Raw genomic sequence first — 19850 nt, forward strand, 5'->3', positions numbered from 1 at the left:
CAAGATACGACTAGGTTCATGATCGTCACATAGTCGATGTAACTGACAGTTCCACCGAGAGCTGTTAAAGAATTCTGTTTCAGTGTGAGCCCTGATCTGTGGTCAAACTGAGAGCCTTTTTGGGTACAAAATATGTTATAACATCAATTATCATATAAGTTCGCCCGGCAGGCGTATCAGTATTCCCAGTCCAATAAATGGACATGGTTTTGAAACAGAACACCTAAGAATGACGCAATATTTTATTCACATCCTTACTTTTGCTTTCACGTATTTGGAGAAACAAGACCGAATCAATGATAAGATTTATCAATAAAACCACAAAGCTTTCAAATTTTCATGACACTTAAGCAGGTATGTAGAGAAAAACTGGGGGGACTGTGCTTTTAATATTTTAATAATCGTTTTTTTTTTTGTTTTCGGCTTGGCCCTTTATATGCAGAGCCCTGGCCACCATATTTCGGTCTTCGCTTTCTCTACTGTCCGGATCTTTCCAAACTAAGAAGTTATTGATAGCTTTGAAACATTGAATCAAGGATATCATCGCAAAACCAAAACAAAGATAAAATATTTATAAATAGAGGATTCTGTTGATAATCAGCAAATGAGGCCTTGCAAATCTCAAATCAAATAAAAGTTTTATGGATAATTTGTAACCAGGGCCAATGGCCGTAAAACTGCAATCTGTGTCATGTGAAAAAAAACCAATCAGTCGGCCCAAAGAGCGGCCGGAAAAGCAGATACTGGGTCTAACTGATCGTGTTAAATTGAAAATCGATTTTCGAGAAAAACGAATTGATAAATCCTCGCAGTCAGTTTAAAATCATTCTTAAATATATGTAATGATTGAAGTACAGAAAAATGTGAACAACATTTTGTCTAAAAAATACTTGATAGTCCTTATACCCTGCGTACTATTTGTTGACTAGCTATCAATTGATGCACATGTCCATCTGATAAATTGCTCAGAAAAGAGTCGGAAAAAGAACAAAAACAGAAGTTTTTGTTGGAGATGTATTCGTTACGTCAGGAGATGTTCGCAAATAGATCTATTCTAGAACATTATGTTTGTAAATGTAAAATATGAACTCAAACACAAATGACTTTAATTCCTCAGGTCCCACCGTTTGGTCAGCACCTCAAAACACTCATTAACTAAACTTGAACATTAAACAAAAGATTATTCAACTCCCGAGTTTAAAGACTAACAACAATCAACCTTCAGAACAGAATTAGCCTTACACGTTCTGGAAAGTGCTGCCGAGAGCATGTCACTGAAGAAACGTGATGATCACTCTACCATCTTCAAAGTTATTAAAACAACATTCATTTTGCTGATTTGTCCCATTGTTAAAAGATCCACCCCCTCCCCCACAGGAAAACTCTTTATTAGCTCCACCATTTCCACCAGAGTAACCTCCACCACCTCCAGCTCCACGGTTACCTCCATGTGAACCACCTCCACGTAAACCACCGCCACCTCCGAACCCACCCCAGGCATGTCCACCCACTCCTCCGTAAAGATATCCTTCGCCTCCTTGACCAGTACCTCTCGAAGTACTACTTCCATTATTGTAAAAGCCGCCGCCACCACCACCTCCTATAAACAAAAAGTGAGAAGCAGTTGTCTCATTGATAATATTCGCAATATTATCAATTAAGTGCACTTCTCAATTTTTGGAAGTTTATTTTGAAATATTATTGGGTAGTCAATTGCTAGAAATACAAAAGCTCATTAGGATAGGAGAAACGTAAATGAAGTGATGCGTATGTATATTGACGGATCGATGGTGAGCAGTAAATAAATGTGTACGAATTTTAAAAACTGAACGGGCGAAGGTTCCTCCGACAAGAGAAAAACTTCAAAGTTAGAATTAGTAATTTCAATAATTCAGTTCTGACCAATCTTACTGTTATCTTCCTGTCCTGATGTATTGAACATACTGATTGTTTTTCTATCTTCTTTCTCCGCTTACCTGCGGATTGACCACTCCTTTTTCCTCCATTTCCGTTGCTTCCTCCTGACCCTAAAGACGAGTTGTTCCCAGCATTCCCTGTTGTGTTTATGGACGCATCACATCCTTGATCTTGTTCCGACATTTTCTTAATTCCCCCTCCACCTCCAGCTATGATTAAGGGAATGTTGTTTTCTCTCACCACAAATGTACCTCCACCACCCCCAGCAGTGTTGGAGTTGGAAGGCCCTCTTTTCCCTTTTTGACCAACAAGTACATGGATGATCTCATCTTTGGTCAAAATAAAGTTTCCGATCATCCGTGCTCCTCTTCCCCCGGTTTTGATGACACTGTCCTTACCGTACCCCCCTGAGGCTCCTATTGCTTCTATTCTGTATTCACCAGTGCGTGGCACAGTCCACAGTTGAATACCGCTTAACAATTTTACTTGTCTTTCATGATCTTGATCTTTGTAATGACTACCAATCGAGTTTGGACCCTTTGGTCCAATCTTACCAAGATTTGTAAACACAGCTGTGAATCCTGCGTAAAACCATACAATAAAAGTAATGTTTTTGGTAAGAGATTGTCAAAATTTTCTTTGCCATTTCCAATGGTGACATTTCTAAGGAAATGTTATTACATTACGTAAATTATTGAATCACCAAAAAAAATGGAATAGAAACGTCAGTCACTTGGAGTGTTCGAACAAGTCGTACTATGCATCTTCCGACGCTTGTTCACGATTTTATTTTTAGAAAGTAGAAATGCTCGATATTCGGACATTGAAATACTTTCCTTGCTCTAAGGATTACATTGGACTTTAAGATATTGATTGCCGTTCTGAATCAAAATGGTGTTTTTGAATTATTTGAATTGCGACAATGTACTTTTATAAACTGCGACAATGTACTCCGACAAGTGTACTTTCTTAAACTGTGCGGCTTAGCCACCACGAGGTTTTGTTGTTGGGAAACCTAAAAATATCAAGAAAAGACAAAGTTTCCTTCCCACTCCCACAATTAGAGTAGTATTTATCGTACAATTATTCCAGTTTGTGGTTCGGCGATCACACGTGAGAGTGAAAAGGGGAGAGTGAAGGAGGAAGGAATTCCATGTGACCAAAGCTGATAAGTGAATTGAATAATGCTATGCAAAGTAATTTTCAAATCATTATGACAAGTTTTGGTAGGTAAGACTTAATTTAATAAGGATAACATTTGACAGTAATAAAACTGATAGCCCTAATGGCCCTAAAAAAACAAACAAATAAAAAACAAAACAAACTAATGGCAATAGTTATAACAATATTAATTGTAATAAAAATAGTATATAAGCCTTTGCGCATCGCAAAATAAGATTATAAAATGTGTTTATATACAGATTTTAAAATTTACATGAATAATTGCGTAAGAATTTGATTATTTAAAATTATTTTAAAAAGGGAACACTTAAAGTTTTTGACACTAGTACTCCGTTTGAGGTCCACACTTAGTTTGTTCCATTCCTTTGTTGCACTCACAGCAAACTTTCGACCACCTTCCTTACTTCTCTTATATCGAGGGCAACTTAAGTTAAGATTACAGAGACGAGTTGATCTATGATGTGTGATAAGTAAATCATTTATATATTCAGGGTTATTGCCACTCAGCCTTTTGTAGGTTAAAGTGCATCGATTTAAATATGATTCAGCATAAAAGGGAATCCACTTCAGCGAGTTAAATAAGCCGACAGAAGGTGTTGTTCTTTTGGCATTGAAGACGCAGGACTTTCAAAAGATTTTCTTTACTTCAAGAAGTCCAAATCATACTGCCATAAAGCAATATAGGTTTAATGTTCGTAGAGTAGTATATGTCTCGTTGACTGCCTTTTAAATATGGACTTATGTTACGAAGGAGTCCAATACGTTTCGCCAACGTTTTGCATAACTCCTCAATTTGGCATTTAAATGAAAGATCGTGATCTAACGTTACCCCTAAAAGTTCTCTCAGATTGTATTGGTTTTGCCTTACTTCGCCCTGTTATTGGTGCAGAAAACTCGCGTCAACTTGTAACAGCTCGATTGTGATTGAGATGACACACAGCAAACAATATTCAAGCGCTCGCTTTTGAACAGGAAATGAAGTATTATCTGGTACAAATTACTCGTTACAAGAAGTACCGCTCAATCGTAATTGTCATGTAGGCCTAACCTTGTACACAGCCATACAGTTCTACCCTCATTGATATCCAGTCCTGCCACTCTACCGGTTTAAAACGAATGTAGCGCGCTGTGATTGGTGGGTTAAAGTCGTGATAAACCACGGTATTCTGATCAATGTTTCCAGTAAAAACCTTTGAAGTAACAACATAAGAGGTTTTCCATTAAATCTTTGATAAGAATTAATTTAATGAATATCAGTTATTACGATGGGAAAACAGTCCCACAACTCATTCATACACCATTCCTCTAATTGTGCCTCTCGGAGGCCTCAATTTGCAAAGCCCCTGCTAATGATGATCCAAAAATACTTCTTTCCCTGTTTAAACGGGAATCAAAACACAAGAAATTAATTTTACCTTCGTTGCGTTTTGTCCTGGGACTGTATAATTGTAAAACCTTTCTGTATCGTTGCCGTACTGTAGATTGTATTTTGTAACCCACTCCCTCTGGTGTCCATTACTTCCTTGTGTTGCTACACGTGTCACTTGAGTGTGCATAGTAACCAGATCAACTTGGAGCCACTGATCTGTATCATTATTTTCAGCTGCCCAAGATCCCTCTCTGTCAGGATTTACAACCAGAAGTCTGCTCTGAGTGGCGGAGTGTTTAGAGTCTCTCTCTGAAGAGGCGCTTAACTGTCCGTCAGAGATTTCATCGCTTTGGATGCCAAGAAATCTTCCACATTCTGTTTTCGAAAGGTTAGCAGGCGTTTTACAAATATAACTTATCTATAGCAGCGAAATAAAAGTAGCATTGAGATCATGAAGTAATTAATCAAGCGTAGTTTACACTGAGCTAAAAAATGTCGTTAACACAATCACAGAAACTCTCAACGAAATGAAAAACCTTAAAAAAGGCTCCTATGATCAGATCAACTGTAATGCATACAATGATTATCAGCTTTAGAGGAAAACCATTTCCTTACCTTTCACGCATCCATACAGTTCCACCCTCATTGATATCTCGCCTTCCCACTCCACTGGTAGAAAACGTATGTACCTCGCTGTGATTGGTGGGTTCAGGTCGTGATAAACAACACTGTTCTCGTCAATGTTTCCGTCAAATTCCTGCATCATAATAGATGTGAAATAAATGTTGAGTGTTTTTATTTAAAATGCGCAGTATGTGCCCGCCTTGCATACATAAGAATTTTTTAAATAAAAGCTATATAGCTATATTATGCTGTTTTTCACCAGGTAAACCGTAATATCCCATGCCACCGTACGGTAAATTAAGTCGAACTTTTTCTACAAATATCTATCTGAGGGTAATCAAAAACTGGATCAAGATGAGATTTGTACCTGGGCGAAGAAAATGGTAAATGTATGAAATTTTCATACATCGTAACAATTTTCTTGAACAACTGCCGACTCATGCATCGTAACAAATCGAGTAACGAAGAGGATTGTTTGTCCTAGCAAACTACTCAAAGAACGCATTGGGAAGTTTAAGTTAAGGAATGAACTTGGCTTTGTGTACAATGAGCAGCTCATGTTTTAGAACCCTTCCACGCCTCTGATCAGTTTTACCTTTGATATGGTTTTTCCTTGTTCCGCGTAGTTTTGAAATCTCACTCCATAGTTGCTGTATTGTAGCTTGTACTTCTTCACCCATTTTTTATGTTGATGGGATCCCTGTGTTGCTACTCGTGTTACTTCAGTGTTTTGAGCTCTGAGATCGAGCTGAAGCCACTGATAAATATCATTCTCATCAGCTATCCAAGTCCTCCCTGTGTGATGTAATCTTACAATTTTCGTGTTATTACTTTTTCGGAACGAGAAACTTATCTGCCCATCAGTGATTGTACCACTTTCCATACCAAGTGTACCAAGACAACGTAAATCTATTTTAAAACAAAAGGAAACCTAAAATAATCAAATAAAAAAAGAGAGTCGCAACATCTTAATAGACCTTAAATTGCTCACACGCCATTGGTAGATATTTTCCATTTTACATAATCAAGTACATTTTGACCTCTGCCCGCATCAGGTGTATTTTGTTAATGAGAAAATATCTCCTTTATTCTGTTTACATGTTTGTGAGTGGACGTTGTTGCGAAGAGCTTGGTGTATAATCTTCCATTTTAAGGGATCAAGAGCATCAGATCCCTTCATTAATGTTTTAAAGCATTTTCTCTCATAAAACTTTGAAAGCCCACAATATATAGAAATCTCGTTTTAATTATTTTTCCTGCCAGTTGTTGGATTAATTGATGACGTTCATCCTTTATCCGAAATGAGTTGATGTGAATCCAAAACGGGCGAACGTTTTTAAAGCGGTGTTATTATGTCGGTCGCTCATGATAAACAACAGATATCAGTTTGACTGTGTTACGAAAACGTGTCTACTTACTCGTGGGTCAGAATACTTCTAAAACATTCAACGAACCTGACTAGAATAATGCTTGATCAACCTTTAAGGTAAAGGTCTTTCTAGAAATTCCCAATTATATGTAGAAACTTAATTTTAGGGAATTACGCAAGGCTATTTTTTGCCGATGAGGCTTACATAGTTAACTTATTATGAAACTTCTTGAACCTTAGAAAAGGTATTTAAGAGTGACACTTTAATACTTGGCATGCGTATAAAAGCTTTATGAGCGGGAAGGTATCATTTTCATGAAAATATCAATGTGGTGGAATTAACCAGTTTGTTGCCGCTACAAGCGATGCTGAGTTCCGAGACCAAAAGGTCCTTTAAAAAAGGTGCTCTAAACAGACAGCTAATTCGGTTTTTGAAGTGTATAATTGTAATATATATATCATTTTAATTTTAATTAAATATTCCTTTCTTTCAATGTTGAAATGGGCTCGCACTTTAAAATTACCTCTGATGTTGTAAACCTGAAATGCGTTGGCGTCCCCAAGACCACACTTCTTAGATTCTTTAAGTTTTTCAATTTTCTGCGGTGTAGTAGCATTTGCTGAACACGTGTCATTATTCTCAACTGCAAATAACCTGTAACCTGCTCTAATTACAGCCACTGCACACTTTGAAATGAAGCTCCCAGGCTGTGCAGGGTAAATTCCATTCAAGATAGGATCGGACACAGTCAATTCAAGGGTTAAAGGACTTGTACCATCCAATTTGTAGCATCCAACACTTTTATGTCCTGAAAGAGTAAACAGCAAGTAGAGCCGTACAACATTGTAATTATCAACTAGACCGGGTAACAAAAATGTAAATAGAGGGGGTAAGTTTCAAAAGAAACTATGGTGCTACGTCGGTGGGAGAGTATAACAAACCGCCGTAAATAGTTTCAAGCTGAAGTTCCGAGCGTTAACTCTTCGTCAGAGCGAAGGACGAAGAGACAAGAAGCATGGTGACCTATATTTTTTTATTGTAGTTTTTGAAACAGACATTGGTAAGGAACATTGAATTCGTTCGAATTTTTTTTTTCTAAGGAATCACCTGAGGTCGTCTCATATTCACTTCAGAAGGAAATAGGGTTTTCGATTGATTTTGCTGTTATGTCAGTTCCCTTGGGTTATCGGAAAATTCCCCTCTCAAAGATTTCGAATAGAATCCAGTAATAGGTCTGCAGCAAGTGAAGTATGCAAAAGGCAGTTCTCTGCAGAAGTCGTGGTCTTCTCGAAACGCAAATGATTGCTCCCACCACAGGACGAAATTGCAAGAATCCGTAAACGGAAACGTGGCAGAAACATGTTAAACCGTTCTGGAAACACGACGGATAACCTGTGTTTCCGTTACCGGTTTCGTGACGTTTTCTCGCGTTTCCGTTGCTGCGTATACAACGGAACCGGACCACTTTTTGTGCATGTTAAACATAACGGAAACATGGAGTTGCATGTTTCCGCCACGTTTCAGAAATACGGAAACGTGTGATTTCGTCCTGTGCACAAAACACAAAGAAACGCCTATCCATCACACATCACATAAAATGGGTGTATAAGCGACAATTCGCCTTTAATTTAAGCAAATTTTATTGAAACAGAAGCTTTAGCAAGATTTCCTTAAAACATAATATTCCAATACGAACGGAATTCTTTCTAACAGAAAACAACAGCATAAATAATAACTGCCGCTTTGTTTTTAGAAAAGTATGGGTTATACGTAAATATTTGAAAAGCTTTTTAGGGCGACTAAATCCAAATCACGGGGATCCATAATTCCAGCCTTGCGGGGCACTGCGGTTGTAGCATGGATAACTTAGTATAAAATGTTTAGTACACTCTTACCCTTAATGTAATAGACATGATTGATTTGCTTTCCTCCTTTACCACCAGGTGGACATTGCTGTGATTGGTTATACTTGTGGAAGGTCGTTATGGCCGAAGCACTGGCTTGGCATCGTCCACCATCCTGAACAGCAAAGATGTGAAATCTTTGCCTCTCGGCAGCACGAAAACATTTGTCGATGGAATCATTCCTTGTTGAGTAGTTACCATCCAGGATATCATCTTTTCCTTCCAATGTTTCTATGGTAGGACTGGTTGTATCGTCTTTGAAGCAACCAATTGACTCGTAGCGATTTGACATGTTTGATGCTATGAAATAAAGTTTCAAAGTTTTCGTCAAACCTTGAATGAGACGGTCACTATTCTTACTATGATTTTCTTCTGCCATTTATGGACAAACTCTCTCAGGTATCTTGTGAAATATTTAATTACGAATTCTTCCTGTAATAAAAGCGGAATTGTGATTATCCCGTCTATCTTTTAATCTTATCTTTTAGTCTTGGGAATTAATGATCAGAGATTTCACATGTGGCGGATGAGAAGATGAATACAGTAATAAAAAGAGGTGCGAGAGAGTTAAGAAAACCTGAGGATCTCCCGACAAAGGTGTCTTTTCTTCAGGATTTAAAGCTACTTGCAGACAAGTATTTATTGAAAAAGGAATGTATTACATAAATCTCAGATACGAGATGTCAAATTTAGTGGCTTTTGCAAATACCCTTTTAAACTGGCCTATCGGGGTGTCTATGACAAGCCAATTGTCCTCTTACGGAGTTGGGTCTCCCTAGATTTTTTCTTCTTTTGGTTTGTCTGATAAAGGTAAATGATTTGATGCGTTGTTTTTCCGTTATATTGGTAAGCCTCTGCAGTACCTAATTCACCATTTAAGAGCAAATGCCCACTAACACCGAGCAGGAGCTGGCACATGATAGAGAACCAATTTCCTTGATAATTTTTTAAAGATACCCATTGGTAGGCCAACGAACGTGGTGAGTTTGATTTGTTTAAATATACCTTTTAAAACCAAAAAAAATTAAAACTTAGAACACCCCACGTGTCATGAAAACAGCTGAAATAAACATATCTAATCCCCTCTCAAACAATCTGCTCTGATCTAAGTTGCATGGCATTAAAACCCTGTTTTAAGCATAGAAATGTCTCTTTGAAGGCTAACCAAGTTTTTTAGTCAATTTAAAGACCTGTAGATTTGAATTGTTACGCCACGGGAAACTTTCAACGATCGCTAAAAATTCGCGTACTTAAAATTCTCTATTTCGTGCACTTTTTCAAGCGACATTTTCCTTGCCTGGTAAAGCTCTGAATCGCTTGAAATTTCGAATCCTTGGAAAAGGAAATGTTTTTATAAAAGCAGGTATACAATTAATTTCCGGGCATTCAATGAGTACTGAGCACCGTGGCTTTAAAAATTGGGAAAATCACGTCAATTAACTGTCAACAACTGGTAACAATGAATGTTGCCTTCAACAAAATATTTGTATACTTGGAAATTAATCCTTTTTTACAGTTAGTCGCAAGAAGCCTTCATCGAAAAAACTGCAGTCGCTTTGCGAGGAATGTGCATGTCAGCGTTGAGGAATGAGTGGCTAAGCCAATGTTATTGAAATGTTCCAACAGAACTTTCATTTAGTCATGCCGTAAAGTTCGTCGGGAGCATGGGGAGAAAATCTTTGTCGCCGTCCTGTATACGCTCTAGGATTGTTAACGACGACGACTGATTATAATGAAGTGTGTCAATTAAATGTGCCCCTAAGATGGAAAAAAAAATGGTGGTAACCCTATTCTCACTCGATTCCGATTTTGTTCTAATAGCTGTCTCTGAAGCCTTTTAAGGTGAGATATCCGTGTCGCTAATTTTGGAATTCATTTACTGATGTCGCAACCTCGTTCCCAAGGTTTCTCCCCTTCCCACCCCAATCTAACAACTAAGTCGTCGATGTAATGAAATGGTCGCTATTGTTTTTCCTAGATGTCGTCAATTTGTTCATTTCCTTGAAAGCCCTGTAAAATAGTTCAGCTAATAGCCCACAACACATAATTAGTAATTTAATGTTCTGTTTACTTTTTTAGCTGCTTCTCATTCCTCATGCAGTTAAAACCTCAGGGTCTAACAATCGCATAATCACACTTTTTTCTCTACACTTTTGTATAGATTAGATCGATTATTCAACGTTGCCTCCTTGAAAAAGAAGAAAAAAAATACACGAGCATAAGAGGTCGCAATGTTCACCTTTGGGAAAACGTGTGTCGCTGTCTCAGTTTTTCATGCTCAAAGCATGAAAAAGTTCCAATAGACTTACTAGCTGACTGCTGTAGTATATCTACATGATGGGAATTTAAGTGTAGTCTATTCGTGTAGCTTCTTGGTATTTTGTTTTGCTCCTAAAAGATCATGAAAAAATAAGCTGGGAAAATTGAAAAAAACCGTGTAAGTTGATCCGGATCAGGGCGACACTAATTTTGAAATGTCTAACGATAAAATACTCACGGAAATAAATATTTAGTCAATATCTTATTCATAGGATCTAAAAATGAAGTTCTTCAGCGCTGTGGATTACTGACGACTAAACAGATTAATTATAATGTAAAAATTTTACAATCCTTTGCTTTCGGGTTTGGAGAATGTGCTATTTGTTGACTTCCGATTGACACGCTTTTGTTGTGATAACCGCTATTTTGAGAGGCTTCCTACTCGGCGCTGGTAAAAAGCCCGAAACTAATTTTTACACCCCATTTTAGACCAGCATTTATTCAATAAAGAATGTCAATTTCAATTTATCCGATGTTTTTTACCGGGTACAAAAAATGTCCCTTAAAAAAACACGCTAAATTACAAATTATTCGAAGGTGAATTTTCGTTAATTTCATCGGCTTACCATGACCTCTAAATTTTATTCACTGGCGTAAGATTGAAGTCAAGTTACTTGCAAAGACTTCAACAGCAATGTTGAAAGCAGGAAACGGTTCTTTCTAAGATGCCAATTCAAAAGGGCGAATTCTATGTGAAGGTACCAATCACCTATTTTTCGGATGCCTTTCAGGACACTTTGGCTCGTGACGGCTTTTTCATTTCATGAAAGTTTAAAAAGATGTTTCTAGAAAAAAATCCTATCACGTTTCTTAAGCCACTATAGGGTATCTTCAGAGAAAATATGAAGAATTTTGATTTTTCGAGATGTATCACGAATTTCCATTTTCGCTCGGTCTTAGTGGACATTCTCTCTTCAATGTATACAATAAGTCTATCTCGTTGTGTTACTGAATGATTAACCAGGAGTCAAGACAGAGGGTACCTCTAAATTTTCATTTGCTTCTAGTTCAGCAGCAGTGCTCATCAGCAACGTACTCGAAGGTGCGATCCAGAATTATTGAATTGAACCTTTTTTATCTCACTATTTATGCAGGAAAATGGTCTGGCATGCTAATATTGAATTTTCCTGCATACGGCTTGAAAATTGTCAGTTTGCACTCCTTTGGTGTACGCATGATCCACCCAGGATTCACCGACCAGACGGCAGTTCAGAACTTTTTCCCTAGTGCATAAAATCTATCCTAGACCACCTTGTCGAATTTTCCTTTGCTTTTGCGGGCGCCACTCAAGACAAAATGAAACTGAAACCCCGGAAACAAATGAATACTTATCCACCATGTCTTTGATAAAAGTGTAAAGATATTAATTTGAAAAAAGATTTGATATTTAAATACTGACTATGTTAATGATTGCTTCTTTGCGTATCTTTTTTTAATACGCCCCCGACTGAAAATGGACGGGTGATCTAGCACCTAATGCAAATCTAAAATAAATGCGTCCTAAATGGTAGCAAAAGGCCATTTCTCCCCCCAGTTCACAGCATGCAACAATACCTATAGGTACTAACCTAAATTCACACACTTGTACTTGACTTCCAAGTATTTATATGTGCCTGGGCATGGATCTCCAAAAACTGAATTATCTGCGTGCAGCTCGCAACTAGCTTCTTCGTTGCACTTCAACCGCACAGTGAAAAGAGAGTTCGCAGCTTTGCAGTTTGTATCGCTAACTTTGGAATGATTGCAAGTGTTTGAGTCCAGTCTACCATAATTTGCATCCACAACTTCGATAGTTCTTTGGTCATTATCACAACTTATGGTCCTTTTTCCTCCCTCGCAAATGATAACAGACCATAATTTCTCTAAATAAAGGAGGAAACAAACAGCACTATCAATACGCCAAAAGTTTTGAAGTTGGTTCCATTTCTTTCAATTCCATCTTAAACGTGCAATTGTAAGATCTTAGGGTATTGCTACACTTAGTATTTACATCACAGTCATGTGTTCCGATCATACACTCATCTAGATCTAGAACACGAAAAGGAAAATAATGTAAATGAGACCGTTTCTCTCACTAATCTGAAAAACTGAAGATAACAGACGGAGTGTGAATATGTCAGAACTAGTTACCTGTGCATTTAGTTCCATTTCCTTGAAATCCATCTTTACACGTGCACTTGTAAGATCCCAGGGTATTGTAACACTCAGCGTTCACATCACAACCGTGTGTTCCGTTCAAACACTCATCTATGTCTGAGACAACAAAATGAATACCATTAGGGCATGAAGGTTATTTCGACTTGCTGTGGTTGCACGAATTTTCGTCTTCACGCGAGCGTTTCCTGTTGTCAGATAAGAATATTTACCAGAACAGTTTGTCTTATTTCCATGATATCCTTTCTTGCACCTGCAGCAGTACGATCCAATGGTGTTATTGCATGTCGTATTACCCTCACAGCTATGTTTACCAGACAAGCACTCGTCTATGTCTATAAAAGGAAAGAGAAGACGAAGGACTTTATCTAAGTTGGTTTCCTTAAAGATTTTCATTTTTTATGTTTTTATCTAGATATGGGGTCACGTCTGATCTTTGCGTAGACGTTGTACTTAGTTTTGTTGCCTCGTAAGAAAGGAAAATGAGAAATTAAAGTTTGTTCGCGTAGATGGTGGGTAAGAAACCGCGTTAGAGAAAATCGAGACTGAATGAGGTAAAAAACAAAAATGAGTGATAAAATCCCGTTCTAAGATGAACCATGAGAAGCAAAAGAGTCGTTCATATGTAAGACCTAATTTGTATTTTGGATAACTTGTGCCATTCTGGATTATCCTTCTCGCAAGCCATGAAAGGCAGAGAGTTTCACCTGCGATGTTTTGTGACTATCAAACTATTGCCGTGTTCGGGATTGTTTCGTACTCATCCCCTTCAAATAAGGCTGCCCAGTCACCTAAAAGAACTTCAATTGAGGGAGGGGCCTGCGGAGCGTATCACTTATACATTATGTTTATGTCTTAATAAAAATATAAGATTCCTTACCCTCGTCACAATTATGGCCTTTAAATCCAGATCCATTAACACACAAACACTGATAGTCTCTGTCTGTAAACCCAGCTTGGCATGTTGCGTTATTCTTGCAAGGATTTTGCTTACAAGCATTCTTAGGAAGGAATGGAAGAGATAAATTTAAAGTGATATTTTTGCAGGCATGACAGGTTCCTTGCATCTGTTCATTTGTTCCCGTTGCAAGCAGGTAAAATTAACGGGTTAGAGGGGCTAGGTATCCCTTGGTCCGGTATTAAAGCTTTCTCGGACAATGAATAATACTTTTAGCCTATGGAATTCATCCTCACCTCTGCTCCGCGGTAACTGCAACTTTCATTTTGCACCAGGTCTTGATCGTGTTCAATAGTCGCGTTATTCAGATCACACTTGTGTTTTCCAGAAGACTGTTTTATTTCACAGAAGTTATAACTGACGCAGTTAGGTTCCAGGTAGCATTGAAACATGCAGAGATCCTCGTTGACAACGCCAACAGTTCGAACCGTGTGATTCTCCAACCGGAAGCCAAGTTTATTAAAACTGGTGAACTTTAAATTGCGGCAATTGCCTAGAGAAAAAAATCTACTAAGTTAGAAAGTTGCTATGTTGTGCTAGGAACTTTAACTTAAACTGGAACTTTAGATAGATAGATAGAGAGATAGTTTTATTAAAATTACCCTTGCAGCCGAGGGCTGAATTACGATAATTTTTACAAATGTAAAACGTAAATTAATTATAACTATAAATTATATAATGATAAATTAAGAAAGTTAATTCATAAGAATTTAACAATAATAAAGCTTATCATTATGTAAACACCAAATTAATTAAGATACAACTAAAATTATTCGAAATCAGATCAATTAATATATATGAGTTGTAGAATCATCATCATGGGGGATCTAAATGCCAAAGTTGGTGCCGATAACTCAGGCAGTGACAGAGTGATGGGAAGACACGGGAGTGGCATCATCAGTGAAATGGAGAAAGGCTTGTTGAGTTTTGCACAACTAATAATCTGGTGATAGGAGGCACCCTTCATGGTGTTCACATGGTGTTCCCCGAATGGCAGGGATTGAAATCAAATTGACCATCTGTTGATCAGTGGGAAATGGCGGAGATCCCTTCGGGATGTCAAGGCGAGGAGAGGAGCTGACATTGGAGTGTGATAATCAAGATACCAAAGAAGTGTGATGATCAAGATACCAAAGAAAGGGTCTCTAAGTGATTGTAACAACTGGCGAGGAATTACCCTTTTGTCTGTGCCGAGTAAAATCTTTTGCAAGGTCATTATACAGTGCATCACCCAAGCTGTTGATGACCTCCTGCGGAACGAGCAATCTGGTATTCGCAAGGGGCGTGGATGTACGGACAATATTTTCATACTGCGGAACATACTTGAGCAATGTACTGAGTGGAACAGCGAGTTGTATGTAAATTTCATCGACTATGAGAAAGCGTTCGACAGCATTCACAGGGACAGTCTTTGGTAGATTCTGAGAGCATATGGCATTCCACAACGCATTATTAATATCATCAAATGCTTCTACTTAAATTTCACATGTTGCATCGGTCAGGGAGATCTAAGTTTTGAAGTTAAAACCGGTGTACGGCAGGGATGTGTCATGTCGTCCATGCTATTCAATATTGCTATCGACTGGGTCCTTTGTCGAACAGTGGAAGATCATCGAAGAGGCCTTAGATGGACCCCTTTTATTATACTCGAAGACCTCGACTTTGCAGATGATACAGCCCTATTGTCCCACACACGACAGCACATTTAGGAAAAGACAGACTGGCTCAGCATGTTCAGCAACCAGGTCGGCTTGAGAATTAGCTTGAAGAATACGGAGGCCGTGTATGTTAATGTCCCTTCCCCAACAAAGATCAGGGTAAGAGGACAGGACATCCTTCCACACAGCTAACCTCAGGAAGATTCTGAGAATCTTCTGGCCTCAGAAAATATCAAACGACCAGCTACTGAGGCAAACCAAGCAGGAGGATATTCGTACACTTGTCAACAAGAGAAGATGGAGGTGGATCGGTCATGAGATGCGGAAGGCCAGTAACATCATAGCCAGAATTGCAATGCACTGGACACCTGAAGGCAAACGAAGCAGAGGGCGCCCGAAAACAACTTGGCGCAGGACAGTAGAGAAGAGACTAAGGGGACTCAATTACAGCTGGAGCACCATTGAAAAACTGGCTAAAGATAGACAGGGTTGAAAGGATTTCGTTGCTGCCCTATGTGCCACACAGACATGATGGGTAATACGTAAGTAAGTAAAACGATTGGTTTTAAAACGCAGGACTTGGAACTCGCGATTTTTCCGTGTTCGCAACGTGCCAAGGTAAGGTGGCGGAAGTAGTGAATAAAGCTTGTGATTGTTGCCGTTACTTATCTCTTGAAACATTGAGTTACCAATCACCTCTCTCCTGTCATACAAGGCAGGTATGTTAATAACTTCTAAAGCCTGTCTATAAGATAAATCATTAGTGCTTATTATGCGTAGTGCTCGCTTCTGCAGGCGTTCTAACTGATCGGAGAGATATTGCGGTAGAGAGGTATTATAGACTGGACATGCACACTCTACAACTGGACGTATGCAAATGATGTAGAAACTTAGAAGGTCATTAGCTGGCACTTTCGCGCGCTTTAATTGCCTAAGAAAGTAGACAAGCGACTTTCTTACATATCATTTCTACGTGCACATTCCACTGCAAATCATTCGATATCATACACCTAGTAATTTAGCGGAAGGAACAACCTCAATGTTCGCATTGTTGATAGTAACAGGCTCTAAAGTATTCTATAACTTTGTGAATGATATTCTTAGTTCCTTGCACTTCGATTCATTCAACTGGAAACCATCAGGACGAGATTTTGTAACAAATTCATCAAAGCGCGACTGCATCGAGCGAGCTGGTTCCGTTCTTTTCCACACACTCAGCGAGGGTAGTATCATCTACATACTTCCAGATATTCGTATTCGCCACACTTAGGTCATTAATCATTATTAGAAATAACCAGGGGCCGAGTTTGGTCCCCTGAGGAACTCCTGCTGGTACAGCACGCCATTCCGATACACGAATTTAGAGCAGTGTTACTCCTGAATCATTACCTTAATTTGGATTTTGGTTTTCTGCCTTGCATAGAACACCAGTCGAGTAGTTTTAAATATTGTTCTGAATGATCACGGCAAAAAGTAGTGTCCCCTTTGTGATGAACCCCTACAAATTCCCTTTGTTATTATTACAAGGAATATGAGTATTTAATATTAAGTAACGTATAACTTTTTGATGCGATCACCTATTAAGATCGATCGATCAGTCGACGCCGAAGTCTACAATCAACCTGTGTTGATATGTAGAGTAATTCGTGTTTATCACGTAAATATGCTGGTAATCTCGTCTGAGCATGTTTAGTTCGTTAAAAAAGGTTACTGTCAAAACGTTTTGGGGGAGCTTTTGTTTAGTCTCGGCTCAAAAACTCAATTCATGAAATGCGTACGGGTTTTCATTGTTATGTAGCTTGACTCAAGATTTGGACCATACTGAGTATTATGAAAGCAAAGCGAGAGATAATTAAAATTGCTGACGTATAACTCAAGGAGTTAAAAACTCCCTTGTATATTAAAACTTTTTACCAAACTGACTGAAATTTACCCTTGAGCATGCATATTTTAAGGGCGTAATTGAGTGTAACAGGAACAATAAATCCTGAAATATCACATTTTGGTCGAGTGAAGTGGAAATACGATGAAAGGAATCATGCGACTGCTTTTTAGAATCTGATGTCCAAGTAGTAATTGACAACAAAACTTGAAAAGCGATAGAAAATAGGAGGCCGCATGCTGTACTAACAGTTTCTTGACAAATTCCTTTTCTAGAATTTTTCGTTCAAGCCACAGGGTAAAGTCTGCATTTTCACATCATTCATCTTCATTAGGAGCGTGTTTTCGAAAATTTCCGTTTTCGATGGACAACTTTATTATCCAGATTGGTGTTGATGGTACGATAAACTGTAAGAATAAATTTGCTTTTTAAATTTACTACACTAAGTGAAAGTGAGGACTCAAAGTTAGGTGTAGAATATCGAGCCTGAGGAAAAATTTTCATGTCAGTCAAAACAGGCTGACTGCATCAATTAATGATGACTTCTTTTTCAAAAATACATCCTCTGTAGTGAACACGTCCGAAGTTTCCCATCGGACCGAAGCTGCACTAAGCTACTTACTTTCCTGTATTTGAAAAATCAAATCAAACACATTTATTTCCTTCAAAGCAAAAAGGCTTAAAATCTTTTTACGATCATTGAAATGTGCTAACGTCACTGTTTTAAAATAATTTCGCTCTTGTTTCGCCATACTGACGCGGACGATAGACATTAATTTATTTTGCCTGAGTTCGTCAAAATCTCGTGATCCTTATTTCATGAGATAACTGGCAGATTCACTCTTTCAAGGTTTTGAAAATCTGTTTTTAGCTCACGGTGAAACCTGTGTTTGATGAAAAAAAAGACTTTGCTACCAAATTAAAGTTGCTTTGACTGCAGATAGTTTAAACACGGTCTGTTTCGAGACTCGTGTCACATTTGCAAAGCAAGGTGGTGTTTGCCACCTTTGTTTTTGCGCTTTTAAAAACTTAAAAACTGACGAAAATTAAATACTCTGAGAAATATAAAACCTTTGAAAATTAAATACTCTGAGAAACTCCACGAGTGGACGGTCAACGATCTAAATTTTGACTAAACAGGACTGCGTAAAATTTGTTTAACAAATTTTTTTCCACCTGTTTGGGTTGAAAAGCCCCTTTTAGCAAGTATAATGAATGTATGTGTGTATTTATGTATATATACATATACAATTTCCTTTCTGCAGAGGCTCCCCGCAATCCAAAAAGTCCTCAATTTATAGGATTGTAATATTTGAATCAACTTAAGAATCAACTTTAGAGCCAGATTTTACCAAAAGGGTCAAAGTTTGATGCAAATTACACGTTTCAGCCAAAAGTAAAAAGTTCTGTTGCTTTTTCTTTTCTTTTTAATTCTTTTCCCCGAAACGTTATAGTCGAAAGACTATATTACATAACTTGAAAGGTTGTGCTTCTGTGTCAAGTTTTCATTTGATCCAGCCGAGACATTTCAGTTGAGTTCAACAAGACTTTCCACTTGTTTTAAAATTTGAAGATCTGCCTAGTCATCTTATCCTTTGTGCCGCATCAAAAAGTCGAGAACGTATATGGAAAACATTGCAGAGACCTGATTAATTGTTCCCAAGAATTTTAATTCTGAACTTCTTATAAAATATGAGCATTGTCTTATGCCTATCTAGAGCGAAACTTGGTCAAAATTAGTTTATTTTCTTAAATATTTCGGGAAGAAGTTTGTGTGGATATCTCAAGGCTTAGTTATGTTTATAAGGATGATAAACTTTTAAATAGTACTCAAACATGAGCTGGGACATAACTGTAGGAAAACCTCACCTTGTCCTTCTGGTATTAGAGAAGCCAAAACGGTGAGAACAAAGCAGTAGAAAACAAACAGCATGTTCCCACAAAACGCCCGCTATAATTCCAACGAACAGCTTAAGTGAGTTTTTTCAACTTTATGCCGAGGAACATCAGACAAATTGAGACAGCTGTAGTTAAATATGCGTTCAATTACTCTACACTTATTACTTTCGGCGGGAGATTGTCACCATAGCAACCGACTTGTCTCTGTGCAAGCGAATAATTAACCATATCTATAAAGATGAGTTTTGACATAACCCGGCATACAGCCGTCTCAGCGGATATTACAGTGTGTTTTGACTTCAGGTTATAATTACTCAAGCCCAAAATATTCAACTTTTTTCAAGGGACCTACAGGAGGCTTTGTTACAATTTTACAGAAACAGGTTAAATATTCTATTCTAGTATTTAACTATGTATTTACTTCAATAATAATTACTGGACTATAAACGGATACATAATCAAAAGTAGCAGGAAGCTAAACACTATGATTTTACGACTTGAGATGATTTTAAGTTCTGGAAAGCAGGAACTCTTAATGGTTAATGAACGTCTTTTCATGAATGTTCGATCAGAAACAGCAAAATTACCATAAGACAATTCCCAGGTCTCTTTGC

At 38.0% G+C, this 19850-nt stretch overlaps 1 protein-coding gene across 1 annotated transcript; it reads right to left on the minus strand.

Annotated features, from left to right (window-relative positions):
* Positions 1–1271: 1271 nt before the first annotated feature.
* Positions 1272–19323, minus strand: LOC136282827 (uncharacterized). Its single transcript, XM_066170760.1, has 15 exons — positions 19207–19323; positions 14034–14290; positions 13720–13840; positions 13052–13174; positions 12816–12938; positions 12584–12713; positions 12254–12447; positions 8358–8666; positions 6986–7270; positions 5688–6001; positions 5084–5225; positions 4515–4843; positions 4148–4289; positions 1977–2498; positions 1272–1597 (listed from the first exon to the last, which is right to left on the minus strand). The coding sequence occupies exons 1-15, from the start codon at positions 19268–19270 to the stop codon at positions 1272–1274; spliced, it is 3381 nt and encodes a 1126-aa protein (XP_066026857.1). The 5' UTR covers positions 19271–19323.
* Between the last annotated feature and the right edge of the window lie 527 nt (positions 19324–19850).

Source organism: Pocillopora verrucosa, chromosome 8, assembly GCF_036669915.1.
Source record: "Pocillopora verrucosa isolate sample1 chromosome 8, ASM3666991v2, whole genome shotgun sequence".
Classification (NCBI taxonomy): Eukaryota; Metazoa; Cnidaria; class Anthozoa; order Scleractinia; family Pocilloporidae; genus Pocillopora; species Pocillopora verrucosa.

What these genes read in the sequence shown, in the direction of transcription:
- LOC136282827 (XM_066170760.1), bottom strand. Translation starts at nt 19,270, where the DNA reads ATGCTGTTTGTTTTCTACTGCTTTGTTCTCACCGTTTTGGCTTCTCTA. An exon ending in CCAACTTCAAAACTTTTGGC is followed by an intron (nt 12,448 to 12,583) that starts GTATTGATAGTG and finishes AAATTATGGTAG; the next exon opens with ACTGGACTCAAACACTTGCA. An exon ending in AAGGAGTGGTCAATCCGCAG is followed by an intron (nt 1,598 to 1,976) that starts GTAAGCGGAGAA and finishes TGTTTATAGGAG; the next exon opens with GTGGTGGTGGCGGCGGCTTT.